The 14,815-nt window shown below is 44.4% G+C and overlaps 1 protein-coding gene across 4 annotated transcripts in view; it reads right to left on the minus strand.

Annotated features, from left to right (window-relative positions):
* Positions 1–14,815, minus strand: part of trpm7 (transient receptor potential cation channel, subfamily M, member 7) — a 32,150-nt gene that overhangs the window by 5,708 nt on the left and 11,627 nt on the right. For 2 of the 4 annotated variants that reach the window (XM_042060959.1, XM_042060961.1), the window contains exons 11-33: positions 13,098–13,198; positions 12,717–12,851; positions 12,523–12,576; positions 12,296–12,436; positions 11,773–11,904; positions 11,321–11,598; positions 10,892–11,120; positions 10,639–10,788; positions 10,379–10,522; positions 9,342–9,470; positions 8,946–9,197; positions 8,583–8,757; positions 7,192–7,324; positions 6,750–6,934; positions 6,211–6,343; positions 4,804–5,990; positions 3,393–3,487; positions 2,940–3,030; positions 2,710–2,789; positions 2,408–2,445; positions 1,706–1,731; positions 612–665; positions 107–151 (exon numbers count right to left, since the gene is read on the minus strand). In XM_042060959.1, the coding sequence (XP_041916893.1) occupies positions 107–151; positions 612–665; positions 1,706–1,731; positions 2,408–2,445; positions 2,710–2,789; positions 2,940–3,030; positions 3,393–3,487; positions 4,804–5,990; positions 6,211–6,343; positions 6,750–6,934; positions 7,192–7,324; positions 8,583–8,757; positions 8,946–9,197; positions 9,342–9,470; positions 10,379–10,522; positions 10,639–10,788; positions 10,892–11,120; positions 11,321–11,598; positions 11,773–11,904; positions 12,296–12,436; positions 12,523–12,576; positions 12,717–12,851; positions 13,098–13,198 (3,987 nt within the window). The remainder of the gene's footprint in view (positions 1–106; positions 152–611; positions 666–1,705; positions 1,732–2,407; positions 2,446–2,709; positions 2,790–2,939; positions 3,031–3,392; positions 3,488–4,803; positions 5,991–6,210; positions 6,344–6,749; positions 6,935–7,191; positions 7,325–8,582; positions 8,758–8,945; positions 9,198–9,341; positions 9,471–10,378; positions 10,523–10,638; positions 10,789–10,891; positions 11,121–11,320; positions 11,599–11,772; positions 11,905–12,295; positions 12,437–12,522; positions 12,577–12,716; positions 12,852–13,097; positions 13,199–14,815) is intronic. The other 2 variants (XM_042060962.1, XM_042060960.1) reach the window with 2 other exon arrangements.

The raw sequence follows: 14,815 nt of genomic DNA on the forward strand, positions 1-14,815 counted from the left end.
TTCATATTGTTGGCATTTAGTAGAATGCAGTAAGAACTAGTTGTAGAGAACTTCATGTAAAGCATTACAAAATTACAGCACATAAAGACCACTGCTGCACTCTCACCTGAGTACTGGTAACTTTCCATTGGCTTGAACGGAGACCCGATAGCTAAAGGTACAAACAAGGTCAAGTTATTATTGCCATTTCATCCATATAATTCACCTGGAGACACACATTTGCTTTATGAACAAAGTTAGATAGAAAAGAGAAGAATTTAAAACAATAAAATGAAAAAGAAAAAAATTAAATAATAGAGAATGAATAAAGTAGTCATTCAGTTGCTACTATGGTTAGTCACTCTATGGCCATCATTATGGCATGTGATAGCTCACAGGCTATGATGCCTTCTAACAGCTTTCATAGCACATTCAACTGATCAGCTGAAGCATTAGTTTTGGTAGCCAGCCTCTACATCCAAAAGTCTCACACTACTTTAAACAGGCCATCTTTTGTAGAACATTTTTTGAACTAGCCCAAAGAACATTTTTCTTTCAACCACAGCGCATTCTTCAGCCAGCAGGTGGCAGAGCAGGAGGAGTAAAGAGGGACCATAGAGAGACAGACTCACAGTCTTTCCTGGGTCCCAGGTGTGTGTGTCTGGTTGTGTACAAGCATGCTGCAGCTGAAATGAACAGGTGAAAATGGAGGTTACGTTGGCTGAATGGTGGACCCTACGGTCATCCCCACAGATCCCCATGGGTCAGATGGACAGGTGGACATTCCTGTTCTGCCTGCAGCACGGTGGGAAAATCAGCCCCGGGACACACAATCTGGAGATGGCTATCTGGATGTGTGCTAACAAAACTAAATCGGGGGAAGTGTTTGTTTGGATGCTCAAGGCCCAGCAGTGCTGCAGGCAGGAATCTACATTTCAGTGGTCTCCCACAAACATCTCAAGAAGGGAATTGCAGATTCAGGACAAAACAAAATAAAACAAACAAAAACAGCACCACCTACTTAGGGAAAGATAGCAAGACGTCTTAGAATATGCATGGTTTACCAAAGATAATCCCAGAACTGCTGCTGAAGGGAAACGCTGAGGGCAGCCCTAGGCCCTGGGGTGTGCATGATGTTCGTGTGTGTGTGTGTGTGTGTGTGTGTGTGTGTGTGTGTGTGTGTGTGAGTCATGCTTTCATCAAATCTGATGTTACCCCTTGGGCGCTGCGTTCCACCAAGGAATGTTGTCTGGCACTATCGCCACCACACACTCGGCAATACTGACTATTTTCCTTTCCCACTGGTGGAATGACTTACCAACAGAGCAGGGGTGTCCCTCTTTATCGTCAAGCTCTTGAAAGCCCAACTCTTCCAAGAGGACCTCTTCTTCTAACACGTCTAACAACTCCACACACCCAACATGCACATAGCATGCTCTTCCCTTCTTCTGCTTCCTTTACCTTCCTCTCCTTCTACCACTACCACCTTTACCTACCGGTTAACTCATACACACAACTTCTGCACGCTTATTCTCTGGCAGTAGTAGCATTCATGGTTACCTCAGGTCTCCTTGGTAATGTATGTTGAATGTTATTCCTCATTTTGTAAGTCGCTTTGGTTAAAAGCATCTGCTAAATGACTAAATGCAAATGTAAATGTACATGTGGTGCGTGCCAAGGGTCATGACAGGGGAGATGGAATTTTGCGAGATGAGATGGTTCATACCATTGAGGGCTTCATCTTGTGGGCTTCTGTAAAGGAAAAAAAATATGATGGTAATTTTTTCTAAAGAATGTGCAACATTTTTTCACCATACTTCATTATCAATCACATGCAAAAGTCTATGCAAACGTTAGTCTGACTTCTATCCAATCAGACGAGATCTGTACTCTCTGTAACAGACTAGATGGAGTAGACAGAGTGGCCTCTTAGAAACATTCTTGAACAATCATGCTTTTTTCACAGAGAACTACTTCTCAGATAATCGCAAAAGTCTCAATAATCCCTTTGTAGTCACTGCTGACTCTAGAAAGTTTTTAGCCCGGCATAGAACAGGAGACTCATAAGATCCCCATGCTGAAAGGACCACTTCCAACTAAAAGCCTTAATAGCTTTCAGCTGAATGGGCGATTGTTTTCCTTCTCCATGGCAACTCTAATCCGGGATTGGCCGAGGGCCTGGGCCACACTCTGTGGGACCGCTCTGATTGGAGCGAGTGGCGGGAAGGAGGCCATGGGGTAGAGAATGTGACCCCTGATGTCGTGCCAGGTGTGAACCTGCAGCGAGGAGACCGTGGCAGGGCAAGGCTGACGGCCGTATACCCACAAGGAGCCTGCTAGCAATAAAGACGCAACTCGCTGACCCTGGCCTGGCAATTATTAACACACTGCCGTAGTCTTTGATGAAGCAGAGGAATCGATTACTTACAGACTGCTGGCCTGGGCCGATTTGCCTTGTACGCGCTCCTGTAATGACAGAAGTGATTGTGATCAAACAGTGAGGTTAAATAACCATGCCGATGGCAGCGCTCCAAAAACATCACAAAGCCGAGGGGCAATAATCGCTGTGAATTTCAACACCTATTTACCACCCACTCAATTAGCAAGACCTGCCAATCAGACCCACACGGTGGAGGAGTCAAATTCCACTGCAAGTTACGCTGGAGAACGGTATGCAAATGAGCTCAAGGCAGGATTCAGAGTGCTGGTGTGTTGTGTGAACAGACTGACCAGCAGCAGAGCAGCGCGTGGGTCCTTATGAACAAGGATGTCCTCTGCAGACACTCGACTGTGTTCCCGTTTGCTGAGAGCTGGGAAGAGACACACACACACACACACACACACACACCTTTGTTAGGTGGGTGCAATGAACATGAACTACCTGATGGGGTCTGTGTGTCTAAGAGGGTGCCAGTGGATCTGCCTGTGCCAGCATCATTGCATCGTTTCAAAGCGCTTACTTGACTCCGGATGCAGAAATGAAGGGTTCCTGTCAAACTCTGTGAAGCCAGCGTACGAGTTCACGGTCCTCATCTGACCTTCAGCATGACCCTAGGATAAAATGCACAAAACAAGCACAATGGAGTCTAGCAAAGCAAACAGGTGAGGTGTGGTTATGCCACAGCATTGTGCATACAAATAGGTCAGATACAAAACATGGATTAAAAAAAAGGAACAAGTGACATACACAAAATCATACATTAAACACCCGGTCATCCATTTACAACTTTTGGCAAACAATTTCTCCTTGTGGGAAATGGTCTGGATATTAAAATACACATTTTGCTGGTTTATGTTTAGAAAGCACCAAGTTGTTTGGCAACCTGACTGAACTGCAGAATGACTTGGACCACAATGGGCCGTTCTGTGTGTTTGCACCATTGTGCAGCAGGACAGAGGCAAAGGAGACTGACCATTCCCTTGGACTTCTTGGATGGACTGGGCTGTCGGCTGCCAGCAGCGTCGTCTCTGGGGAAAGAGTGCTGCAGATCCACGTCGTCCTTATGGCCTTCACCAGATCAGAGAGAAAAGCACAGTCACCGAGCTGGTCAAGAGCGACGAGCAGCTAGCACTGTTGAGCTTTACAGTGAATTCAGTCTGTTAACACTCTAGGGAACATTACCACACAAACAGCAATACACCACTCAGTTCAGCATAAAACTGCTCATCTGAACAGGAGTTCTGATTTGCAAATCTGGATTACATAAATCCAACTGTCTGTGTTTATGTAACATCTAAACTATTAAAACTGTAAATATATCTCAATACTCTAAGAATGCTATCATCAGAATATTGTCAAGTGTGTGTGAAACATTGCCAAAGATGTCATCATGAGTGACTAATATGAGTTACTATTTGACCAACTGCAGGCAATAAAAAAAAAAGACTTCATACTGCAGTTAAGATTAAGGTTTGAAAAGGAAATGGTAAAGGTTAAAGTTATTAATAAATAAATATGAATAAGCACACCACATAAGTCCAAGCACCACCGCATAAGTCTTACGTTCAGATATATTCCCATTTCTGACCAGCAGGTGGTCAAATAGCAACTCATAAGCAAGTAGACCAAATGAATATTCACCCACTTCCATCCACCAGGTACATCCAACAACAGAGCAATCAGTTAGTTGCGGTTAGGCACAGTACTCAACACTTCCTTGGCCACTTGTCTTGAAGGACTTTTAAATACACTTGTGGGCCTTGAGGCTTTTAATATCAATTCTGTCTGCCACATCTGTAATGTTTTTGTATTTTTTATATATCTAATGTTTGAACAATGCCTATCTGCTGACAAGGCTGTCTGCCACATCTGTAATGTTTTTGTATTGTTTATATATCTGTAATGTTTGAACAATGCCTATCTGCTGACAAGGCTGTCTTGTCATTCTGGAGTTCAGTGGTAATAAATACCACTTCATTTTGTTAAGGTCTCCACATTTCTTTAGTTGACTGAATTTGTTCTGACCCACTTGCCAATTTTCCTTTATATCTAGGCATAGATGGTTTTCTAGATTAAGGAAGATTAATCTACATCAATTAACACAACAGATGTGGCATAACACAGAAATATGGTTGGGGAAAAAATCCTGAGTAGGCCTATTTGTTTTAGTAATTAACCCATCACCGTATATAAGTCATAAAAAGAGCAGACCTATCATTCCAAAAGGAGCCCAAAAGAAAACAGCCCATGCAAAGACGAGAAGATGATGAGTCCTTAGAGTTAGGGACTTCAAGAGTTGAAGAAACGAGCAAACCCTGACACAAATGCCCAAGCAGGCCAGCAACCAAGCACCCTCTTCCAATAACTGAAGCTGGAATTCAAACCTCGGCCTCTGGCTGCGAGTCTCAGTCTGTGCAGCACTCCTTTACCATTGTGCCTATGCTTTGGGGGCTTGGCAGGGGCCTTCTCCTCGGGGGACCTCCCAGCAGCAGGGGCCGGCTCACAATCAGCATGGCTGCTCTCTCCCTGGGATGAGTCGTTTGCCGGGCTTGGGGGGTCCGAGGGCGATTGTGATTGGGCCGCTTCACTGGCGCTACCCTGACTACCTGGGTCAATACAAACCTCTATGGCATCCTCATCATCACTGAAGGCCTGATTGACATAGCCATCACTCTTAGCGCATGCGGGCATGGAAACGGGGCGGTCCCTCTTAGCGCATGCGGGCATGGAAACGGGGCGAGCGATGTCAGACGTCTTTGAGACTATGAGAACAGTGGGATAAACAGAGCGGGCGTCTTCCTCCTCCTCCAGCTCCTCATCACTACTACTATGAGGATCAGACTTACCAACGAAGGCCCCAAACTCCACAGTGGAGCTCTCGGGCAGGGGATCCTGCTCTGACGGGGTGACCTGGGAGAGCCTGCGGAATGTGGAGGTGGCCGTGGGCTGGGAGGGGGTGCTCACGAAGAACTGGGCGGCCGGAGGCGGGGCCCCCGGAAGGCTGCTCGGGGTGTCGTCCGGCGGAGGGCGGCCAGGCCTCCGCTCCAGGAAAGGGTGACCCCGCAGACGCAGTTCCGGCGGGGTCATGGCGGTGGCGGCAGCACTGTGGGATAAGGCACTGCCCGAGGGTCCAGCCTCCGGGAGGATGAGTGCTGTGCCCGGCCGCCGCTCCGGGTTGAGGGCCTGAGCCAACTCTGGCCCCGGCCGCCGGGGGCCCACCTCGTAAGTGCTGCTGCCGAACAGCGACTCCGCAATGTTGCCACACGCCGAGGCAGGCGGGAAGTAGGCGGCGCTCCGGCGGGCCAGTGCCGACGACTTGTGCGGCAGTCCAGTCCCGCCATCGGCCACACTGGACGCCAGGTTCTTGGTGAGGCTCAGCTCACGCGTGATCTGGTTGTGCACCTTGCTGGCCTCAGAGGCGTGCTGTGCAGTCAGAGCCTTCAGCGTGTCCACTGTCAGGGCCGAGAGATCCTGCAGGTGCCCAATCTGGGAATCCAGTGTGTGCAGTGAGCGCTTGATGAAGTTCACCTTGTTGCCAACTTCCTTCATCTGAATAAACATGCTTTCAACCCTGTGGAGATTTCATTCAAATAAAACTCAATGAATACCACTATGTACAACAGCTTGTCACTCTGAATATGCTGTGTGAACATGCAGAGAAGTCATGTAAAAATACTACAGAAAACTCACGAGTAAAATTCATCATTTAGAAAATACACTTACAAATGCAAAATAAAATATTTGTTATAATAAAAACACATGTGTTTTAATCATGCTGTAAAATGACTCACCTGTCTGAGGTCACTCTGATCCTCTCATCACTGCCCGTGTGAAACTGGTCATCCTTCTCATGGAAGTATGTTTCAACACACTGCTCCTCAAAGTCGTGCAGTTTCTTTTGGTCTTCCTCGGTGAGAAACAGCTCTATAGGAGAAAGGGACAGAGACAACGATGCTCACTGACCCATGGCTGACCACATCATGTCAACTCAGCCTCTGGTATGACTTATGATAAGCCACGTCCCATCTGTCAGACTATTTCACATCCTGCTGGAATTTTGTCCATTTGTCTCAAACACCCATTCCTGAACATGTATTAATTACCATCTTAACATGCCTCCCCCTTGAGTACATGAGTGTCCTTGCTCACTCATTCAGTTCTATGTTTACTGTGCTGTAGGTCATTTATTTAAATATATATATATATATATATATATATATATATATATATATATATATATATATATATATATATATATATATATAAAAAAGACATCACACATCTCTCTCACACGCACACACACACACACAATCAAAGAGCCTTGTCGTACTCGGGCCGTATGAGGAACTGTCCTTCTTCCTCTTCCTGCAGATGTAGGCGAAGAGAGAGACCAGGTGACTGAGGGAGATGAGGGGAGGGGGCAGGACCGGCCTCTCGTGGTACACCATGATGAAGTGATACCGCTGATACTTCCACACCAGGTTGGACATGGATTTGACTTGCATGTACACATTGCTGTGAAGAGAGAGGGGATTGATTAAACAGGCCTGAGTTCTGCACAGGATCACCTGTTCCACCAGGATTACAAGGATTTACAGCGTTTCATCATCTAAAGTAGAGCCTGTCATTGACTTCCTGCCCATTACAAAAATATATTATCAATTTCACAGCCTTTTAGAAAGACAAGGGACACAATGCATAGAACACCACAACGGCAATCATTGAGAACTGTCAGATAGTGTGTGGGAGATGAGAGTTAATGATTGGCTTACTTGAAGAAGGCTATGAGGAGATTGACCATGAGAATGTACTGAACAAAGAGGTAGACCGCTTGCAGGAGTGGTGTCAGCCAGACTCCACTTCTACAGAGACTGGCATAATAGGAATCCGCATTCTCCGCACACACTGCAAAGGAACATGAAGAACGTCAGATGAGGCAGAAATGTGGCCGCTAGGTGCCGAATGGTGCATGCTATTTGTAAAGCTAAATGTACAAACTTATGCAGTGCATCCGATGCTTTTTGAAAAGATAAATTGCCCTCACAAGTATCATTTGGGACAGACCCATTCAAACTCATGTTGCATTTAGTATTACATCAATAAAATGCTAACTATCCACTCACTGAAAACTGATCTCACTGAAAATGTGACTTTTCTACATGACCACATTTGTGCATCAAAACAATGTTCAATTATATTTTACTTTGGTGAGAATAATAGATTTGGTGTGCACGACTGCTGACATGGTTTGGTGCAGAAAATCTGTCAAAATACCTTAAAGGCTCAGAGAAGTTTGTAGAATGTGCAGCTTTGTGTTTAGACCCTTGAAATAAGTCTGTGTACCTTGGTCTGTTGTTTGCCCCTAGGTCCTGGTGACAGCTCTGAGATTTGCTCCATCCTCTCCATTCATTTAAAGGCTATTCTGCCATTGTAGTCTAGTTTTTGTAAGAGGTTTATTTACAATCAATACAGAGAATGAAATGAGAGCCTTCATCCCTGTACATGTCCAGTATCCAACTGCACACCAGTAGCCAGGACAACAGTCCTCTATGTTATTATGCGACAAGGACAGATGGTTGAAATTGCATACTCCATTTTCAAAAGGACACATGTGTGATACACTTCCCAAGTCAAATTGATCTATGCTAAGGGGAAATCACAACATAAAATGGCGCCAGTGTGCCTTCATTGCTCATTTGTGCTGTGCTCATACTGTACATTGGTTGAATGTATGTATTTGAACCAGCTAGCTGCAAAACATATAAATGAATGGAGGGAAGGGGGTCACTAAATCTCAGAGCTACAGGCAACCATCATGAAAACCTCACACAGACTTATCCTCAGGTGAAATTCATGTTCTACAGCCCTTTATCCAAGAGAGGAATTTTCACGCATACTGCTTACGTGACTTCGAGGTACATTTTACTCCAGAGAATGCCTCAGCTGGGTGGGGAAATGTGCATCTACAGTAGGTGGCAGGCAACCTGGTGTCCCCACTGGGCTATGACCAGTGCGGTGGGACAGTGGGGGGTGAAGAGGCTCTTTGATTAGGCCATTGTGGAGGTATGATTCCCATGTGTTGGTGCAAATCAGCGTCCCATGCTGTGCCTGAAAGGTCTGTAGTAAAAGAATCCCTTTCCCTTACCATCATAGTCCTCCTTACCGTCGATTTCATATGCATACACTTCACCGTACATCATCCAGTATGGCTGAAAGACCACATCTTTGGCCAGTGTCCATGAGGCAGTCTCGTTCGGGTACAGGATGGCTTTTCTGGGGACGCCGAAGCTCAAAAGCACTATCGCCATGATCACCACAATGTAAAACATGTTGGCCACCTGCCAGTGCAGCAAAAGCCAATGGTTAGTGCCAGTTTAGCAATTCTGCTTTAGCCTCTAGTATTAATTGTGGTTATAGCATGTAAAACTGTTATACATGTGTTCTATGTTGTTAAATGTAAATGCAACAGCTTAAACACATGTTATATACAAAGCCAGAAAAATAAAACATTATAAAAGCGACGTACCATTTTGCCGATCATCATAACATATGGTCCAGCTTGCTGGTTCACGGCCAGGATATCAAGGAGACGCACGTACCAAAATATAATATTCAAGCAATACATAGTTCTTCCAGCAATAAAGACATCATCTTCTCCAAATCTCAAACCGAATCCCACAAAAAAAGACACGATTGCAGCAAAGTCTGATATGTTAAAATAGTCACTGAACCAGACTTTGATCTTTTGACCTATCTTCCCAGCCTCAGACATAAACATCTGCGTGGAGACAAAACAGAAAGAAAACAAACACTGAGTGAAGGCCTCAGAAGAGCAACACATCACACTATAACAAACTGCACTGCTTCATTCATGGTCATGCAAGTTGTACAATAACGCAGATGGAACCCAAGGGTCAAGTACCTCACGTAGTTTCTCAATGGCAGACGTGAATATGTAGAGGATGACCACCCACTCCTGTGGTGAAGGGAACGCTGGCATTCTGACCAGTACAACGTACGAGTAGAGCATCAGAAAGCCCAAGTAAGCTAACTGATACAGAAAAAGAGAACACAGTAGATAAGACAGATGCATCAGTGGAACTTCTTGTACATCTTACCCAACTGTGATGTCTTCAGAACTCTCCTGTTTAATCATTTCACAGCAGGAGGTCTAGAGTAATAGAAGCACCTACAGGCTGAGCAAATTACTTTTCTTGGCTCACTCCTATGGGAGACCACAATCAATACATTTTATTCAAATGAATATCCTTGGGCCCATCAAACAAACATCCTCATTAATGACTCGCCTTTTAACAAATTGAAGATTAAAATGTAAATATCAAATAACACATCATGCAGAAATCAATTTACATTAGTTATTAATGAATTGGCTTTCCCTGGTAAATGGAGATAATCGGCAAGACTGACCTACTTCAAAAGAAAGCAATAGAATAAACTAATAAGCATGCGCACACACACACACACACACAAACACACACACACACAACTCCTGCAGCCAGAGCACACAAAGCCAGCATGTAAAGCCAAGTCTTTACACTGAAACACTTCGGGATTATTTGAGGTTAACTGCTAAGTGGCGGAAATCTGAGTTAATTAATTGTCCGTGGTGGTGATTTATCACTAAAGTGTGCAGCCAGACGTGGGACTCTTTGGCTTTAAAACTGACCAAGGGACCTTTAGTTGAAGTCCCCCAGTGCCATGGAGCAGCAGTATTATGTGGCGGAGTGTTTCACTGATACGATCAGCTCTCCACAGCTCTAAGGGGGAGGTGAACAACACTCCATCAAGCGAGACAAGGTAAACAAGCAGCCTGAGACAGTGCTGGAAATCGGCCTGGGGCGCACAATGGCCCTGCTGCAATCACAGAGAGCCTGCTGCTTTTCCATGATGCTCGCTATTCTCAGGCTGTCGTGGGGCAGGGCGTTCGGGCATACGTACCGTGTTGAACCAGAATTTCACAATGGGAGCGTGGTAGAATGCATAGAATTTCCTGGTGATGGGTAACCTCCTGGAACGCACATGGACCTCGGGCTCATTCTTGACCTCAACATTGTCGTTCATTCGAACTTCTTTGAAAACATCCTGGAAACAAACATTTACTTTAATGCCTACGCAATGTAGTATTATATGTAGTTATACTACAACTGTTTGTCATTACAAAAGCCCAAACTTGTTCCTATTGGGTAGGTGATCCATACCATTTGGATGTCTTCCACTGGATTCTGTAGGTTGTGGTCACTGTCCTCCATCTGATGGGCATCCTGAGACTGTGGGATGTGCGACATCTCTGCTTTTGTCTTGTACTCCAACAGAAGGATGGCAGGGGGGACTAAAATGCTCAAAATGACCTAAAACATGCAATGTAGATACATTTGACATACTTACGGAAAGACACACTATCCACATCAAGCTATTGGTTAAGGAGAAGACCAATATGGCTGGAATAGGCACCTTATACCAGGAGTTTTTGCGCATGTTGAGACGACCCATCCACATGTCGGATAGCAGCATCTGGGTGCAGGTGTGGGCAACAAAGGGCCGCAGGTGCGAGGACACGGCCAGCTTCAGACAGGTGGAGTTGCTCCAGTTCTTCAGCTCGTAGGTCAGCAGCTTCATGGCCATGGTCTCATCCTGACGGAAGGACTCCTCCAGCAGGTCCACAGCCAGTTGGCCAAATTCACTGCAAGGACAAAAGCAATCAATTCAAAAACATGGCTCAAACGCAAAAACACCCCCCACTGAAAAAAAAAAATTACTCTCCCACTTATTTCACCTTAAGAATCATAACCAGGAAAGACAACTCCAAATCCCTGTCTCTTAAATTCCATAAAAGATCCAATCAGATAATTAACTTTCTCTATCACTGGGAAGACCACTCACTTGGAGTAATCCTTCAGTTCGTCTGAAGTGTCGTCCACCACATCACTGCGCTTGGCTTCGTAGCCCATGGAGCGGCACAGCTTGCAGGCCACCAGGGCCTTGGCCATGGACTCCTCGCCATGCTGCCAGAAGAAGAGGGCCATCTTCTGCCGCTTCATCAGCACGGCCCACACTAGCAGCTCGTTGAAGGGGTAGGGGAAACGCCGAGTCTCGGGATCGTCAATGTCCACGATGTCCTCTTTGCTCTTCTTCTTGGCCTGCTCAGTCGTGGATTCCAGCTAGAAAATACAGCGATACGAGATAATTAAATCATCAAAACTCCAAGAAGTTGAAGAATGCAGAACTGGTAGCAGAAGCAAGAGAACAAGTCTGGCAAGTCCACAAAGACCAGAGAAGATGGGTGTTAGAGGAAGAATAGGAATCCATGATGGAGGCAGACACGTGGAACTCACCTTGGGCTTGTAAGGCTGAGCAGTCTTGATGAAGTGATTGTGCCTGGTCTTCTCTTTCTTGTCTGCCTGAATGCTGAAGGACTCGTGGCTCTTGCGGAGGTTGGAGCCACTGGGTGCATGGCGACCAGACCGCTGACAACAAATAAAGTCAGAAGATGTCAGTGCTCTTGTTTCAAAGTAAGCTTTAGAAAAGTATAAACATCTGACATTCCAGTCAAATGGAAACACTATAGAGATACCAAATAATGTCTTATGTCTGACAAATATCTGTTGTTTTGGGCATTTCTAAGCTTGTTCCAGTACTTCCCATTTCAACCCTCCACTGGATATTTTCCACATACTTTGGTGATGGAGTTAAACTAAAAATTACCTGGAATTTAGAGCTAAAAACAAAATCCGTTTCCACATCCGTACTGCTTTTTATTCATTTCCCGTTGTTAGCACTATTAATAACAATCATAAAACAATGTGGAACGTTATGTGGATAATTTTGGTTAGTTTTGGAAAAACCACAGATATTTACCCGATTATTTCCATGAAGGTTGTTGTAGATTATTCTAAAGCGTTTTCTTGTATAGTTGCATCTGTAAGTTCCACCCATGAGGTACTCAATGACGAGGCCCACATCAATTAGTGTTATTTTGTAGTTTGGTGGCAAGTTACCCTTTACAGAGGGATAAAAAGGTTAGGAGGAACGCACAAAGATTTAACACTCATGGTTTAATGAATTACAAATAGGGTATGTCACACCTGTTTGACATCTCTGACAAGATGAAAGAGAGTTGGATTTGTTGGTGATTGTTTCTAAATGGAGAAAAGACAGAACATCAATCAATGGGGTTGAAGCCAAGAAAATTCTTACTCTGAATAAAGTACAAAAATGTTGCCTTAATCTGGTGGCCTCTGTCCATTTAATCAAAAACATATAAATCACACTGATTTACCGTGTTGTAAAGTTCCTCCAGACGATTGATAGTTAGGAATCGATGCATGCTGACCCCATTCTCAATAAGCAGCTTGACAAAGTCCACACGATCCATTACAAGGGCATCTAACATGGCTTGTTCCAAAGACCCAACCTAAAACATGAACATTTGATTTTTATCTAATCCAATGAACTTCTCATTTAGCACAACTACTTTGACTTTATGTTACTGCTATATTCAGTAAGATATCACTTCTAATAGAACTACTTTCAAGATAGCCTTTCAGTTATGAACAGTCATAAATGCCTGTTGGCATATTCATAAAGGATAAGATGGCGTATTCATAAAAGAATAAATATTCCTTGAGCAAACTTTTTTTGCTGCCAAAAAAACACATACCAGTAACTGCTGTCCATACAGCAACACATGATCCTTAGCTATGTCCACTCGGTCCCAGGCCAGGGTTAGGACGAGTTGGTCAAAGGCAGAAGCACTTGTGCCTGCAGAAAGAAAGGAAGCCGACTTGATTAAACTGTATCATTAATGAACAAGTGATGAACTACAATCAGATAGATAGTAAGATTAATCTGGTACTGCAGCCTTAAAGTCGATTTTATACATGCACCTTTTAGTCCAGGGCTACGTTCCCTCCCTTCTCTAGCAATCTGCCCATATTTAATGGACTACAATTAAGGATTATCCATTATATAAAGATATGTGTTTTTTTCCCCAATTAAATGTATAAGCATTGTACATTTTTGCTGTATCTGCATTAACTGGCAGAAGAGTGATTACTTAAAACAAGTATACTTCATTGAAAGCTTTCATTGCAGAATTCCTTCATTCCTTCAGACACCAGAACAAAAGCGCTATTCCCCTAGACTTTTTTTCTGCTGCCAGTTTACAATGAAGCACCAGGACAAAAATAGGGCAGCACTATTTTTCACAACACATACAAGCAAATCTATAAAGATTATATAAAGATTGAGAAAGATATAAAGATTGTATAGGATGACAGCATAATGATGTGGAAAAGTTGGGAAAGTTAAAAATTAAAAACTAGCCCTGTGGGGTTAACAAAAGTGGGCAAAAGCTCTCAGCCTGCTGTGTTGTCTTAAGGGGCCAAGAAAGGGATGCCTTACTGGTTCACCAACAATAATAGAGCACTGACAGAAATATTTAAACTCAAGCACACCATCTAGAGAGCTTTAAATGGACAGACTGACCAAACTTGTTTTTTGTTTTGGCATAATTCGCTTATTGGCAAACATGTTAAGTAGGTTATAGGTGGGACAGTAAGGCATACCAACAGTATTGTCTATCCTAGATCCTGACTATGACTACATCAAAAGCACATACGCGGGACCAGACTGGCACAAAGAAATGTTTACTCAACACAGGTGAATAACCCAGCAATGTTTTCTCTCAAAAGGTACAAAGGCCCAGGCACTGCAGTAATAACGACAGGGGAAATAAAAAAGAAAAAAGAAAAAGAACTAAAGGAAAAAAAGAGAGGAAAAAAAAAAACGCTTTGTAAGATAAGAGTCCAACAACAGAAACTTAAGGAGTTTCCCTGCCAGTGAGTCCCCTTGTGTGGAATGCAGGGGGGAAAACGCTGCCCACAGGGAGGGGCTCTCCCACTGTTCGTCTGTGTGGATGATAGTCGGCCTGCTCCAGCGGCCGAGGTCTCTGCGCAGCGAAACCCAATGCGGGCTTGGCCACATGCCCTGCTGCCACAGAGATGAGGGCCCACAGGAAGAGCGTGTGACAGAGCAGGACCGGACGCTCCCCGCACCCCACACATCATCACCCTGCCTGCACATCCACTTGGCAACGGGGGGAGACCGTTCCCAAAACACATCTATATTAATTTAGGGAGCGAAACCGTCCAGAATGTAAACAGGGGCAGTGAACCCCAATCCCGCCGTGCTGACATCTGTGTGCGATTAGACGCACGAGGACACAGACTCACGGATCACGGGTTTCATTTATCAACAGGCATGACATGGGACCATGAAAACCTTTAGATTAATGCGCACCATTAGATAACAGGGTACAAAGCATCATTAAGGCTTTATATGTGCAATAGGAAATAAAGATTTCAGCGGCAGATTGTT

This window comes from Alosa sapidissima, chromosome 14 (genome assembly GCF_018492685.1).
Source record: "Alosa sapidissima isolate fAloSap1 chromosome 14, fAloSap1.pri, whole genome shotgun sequence".
NCBI classification, from domain to species: domain Eukaryota; kingdom Metazoa; phylum Chordata; class Actinopteri; order Clupeiformes; family Clupeidae; genus Alosa; species Alosa sapidissima.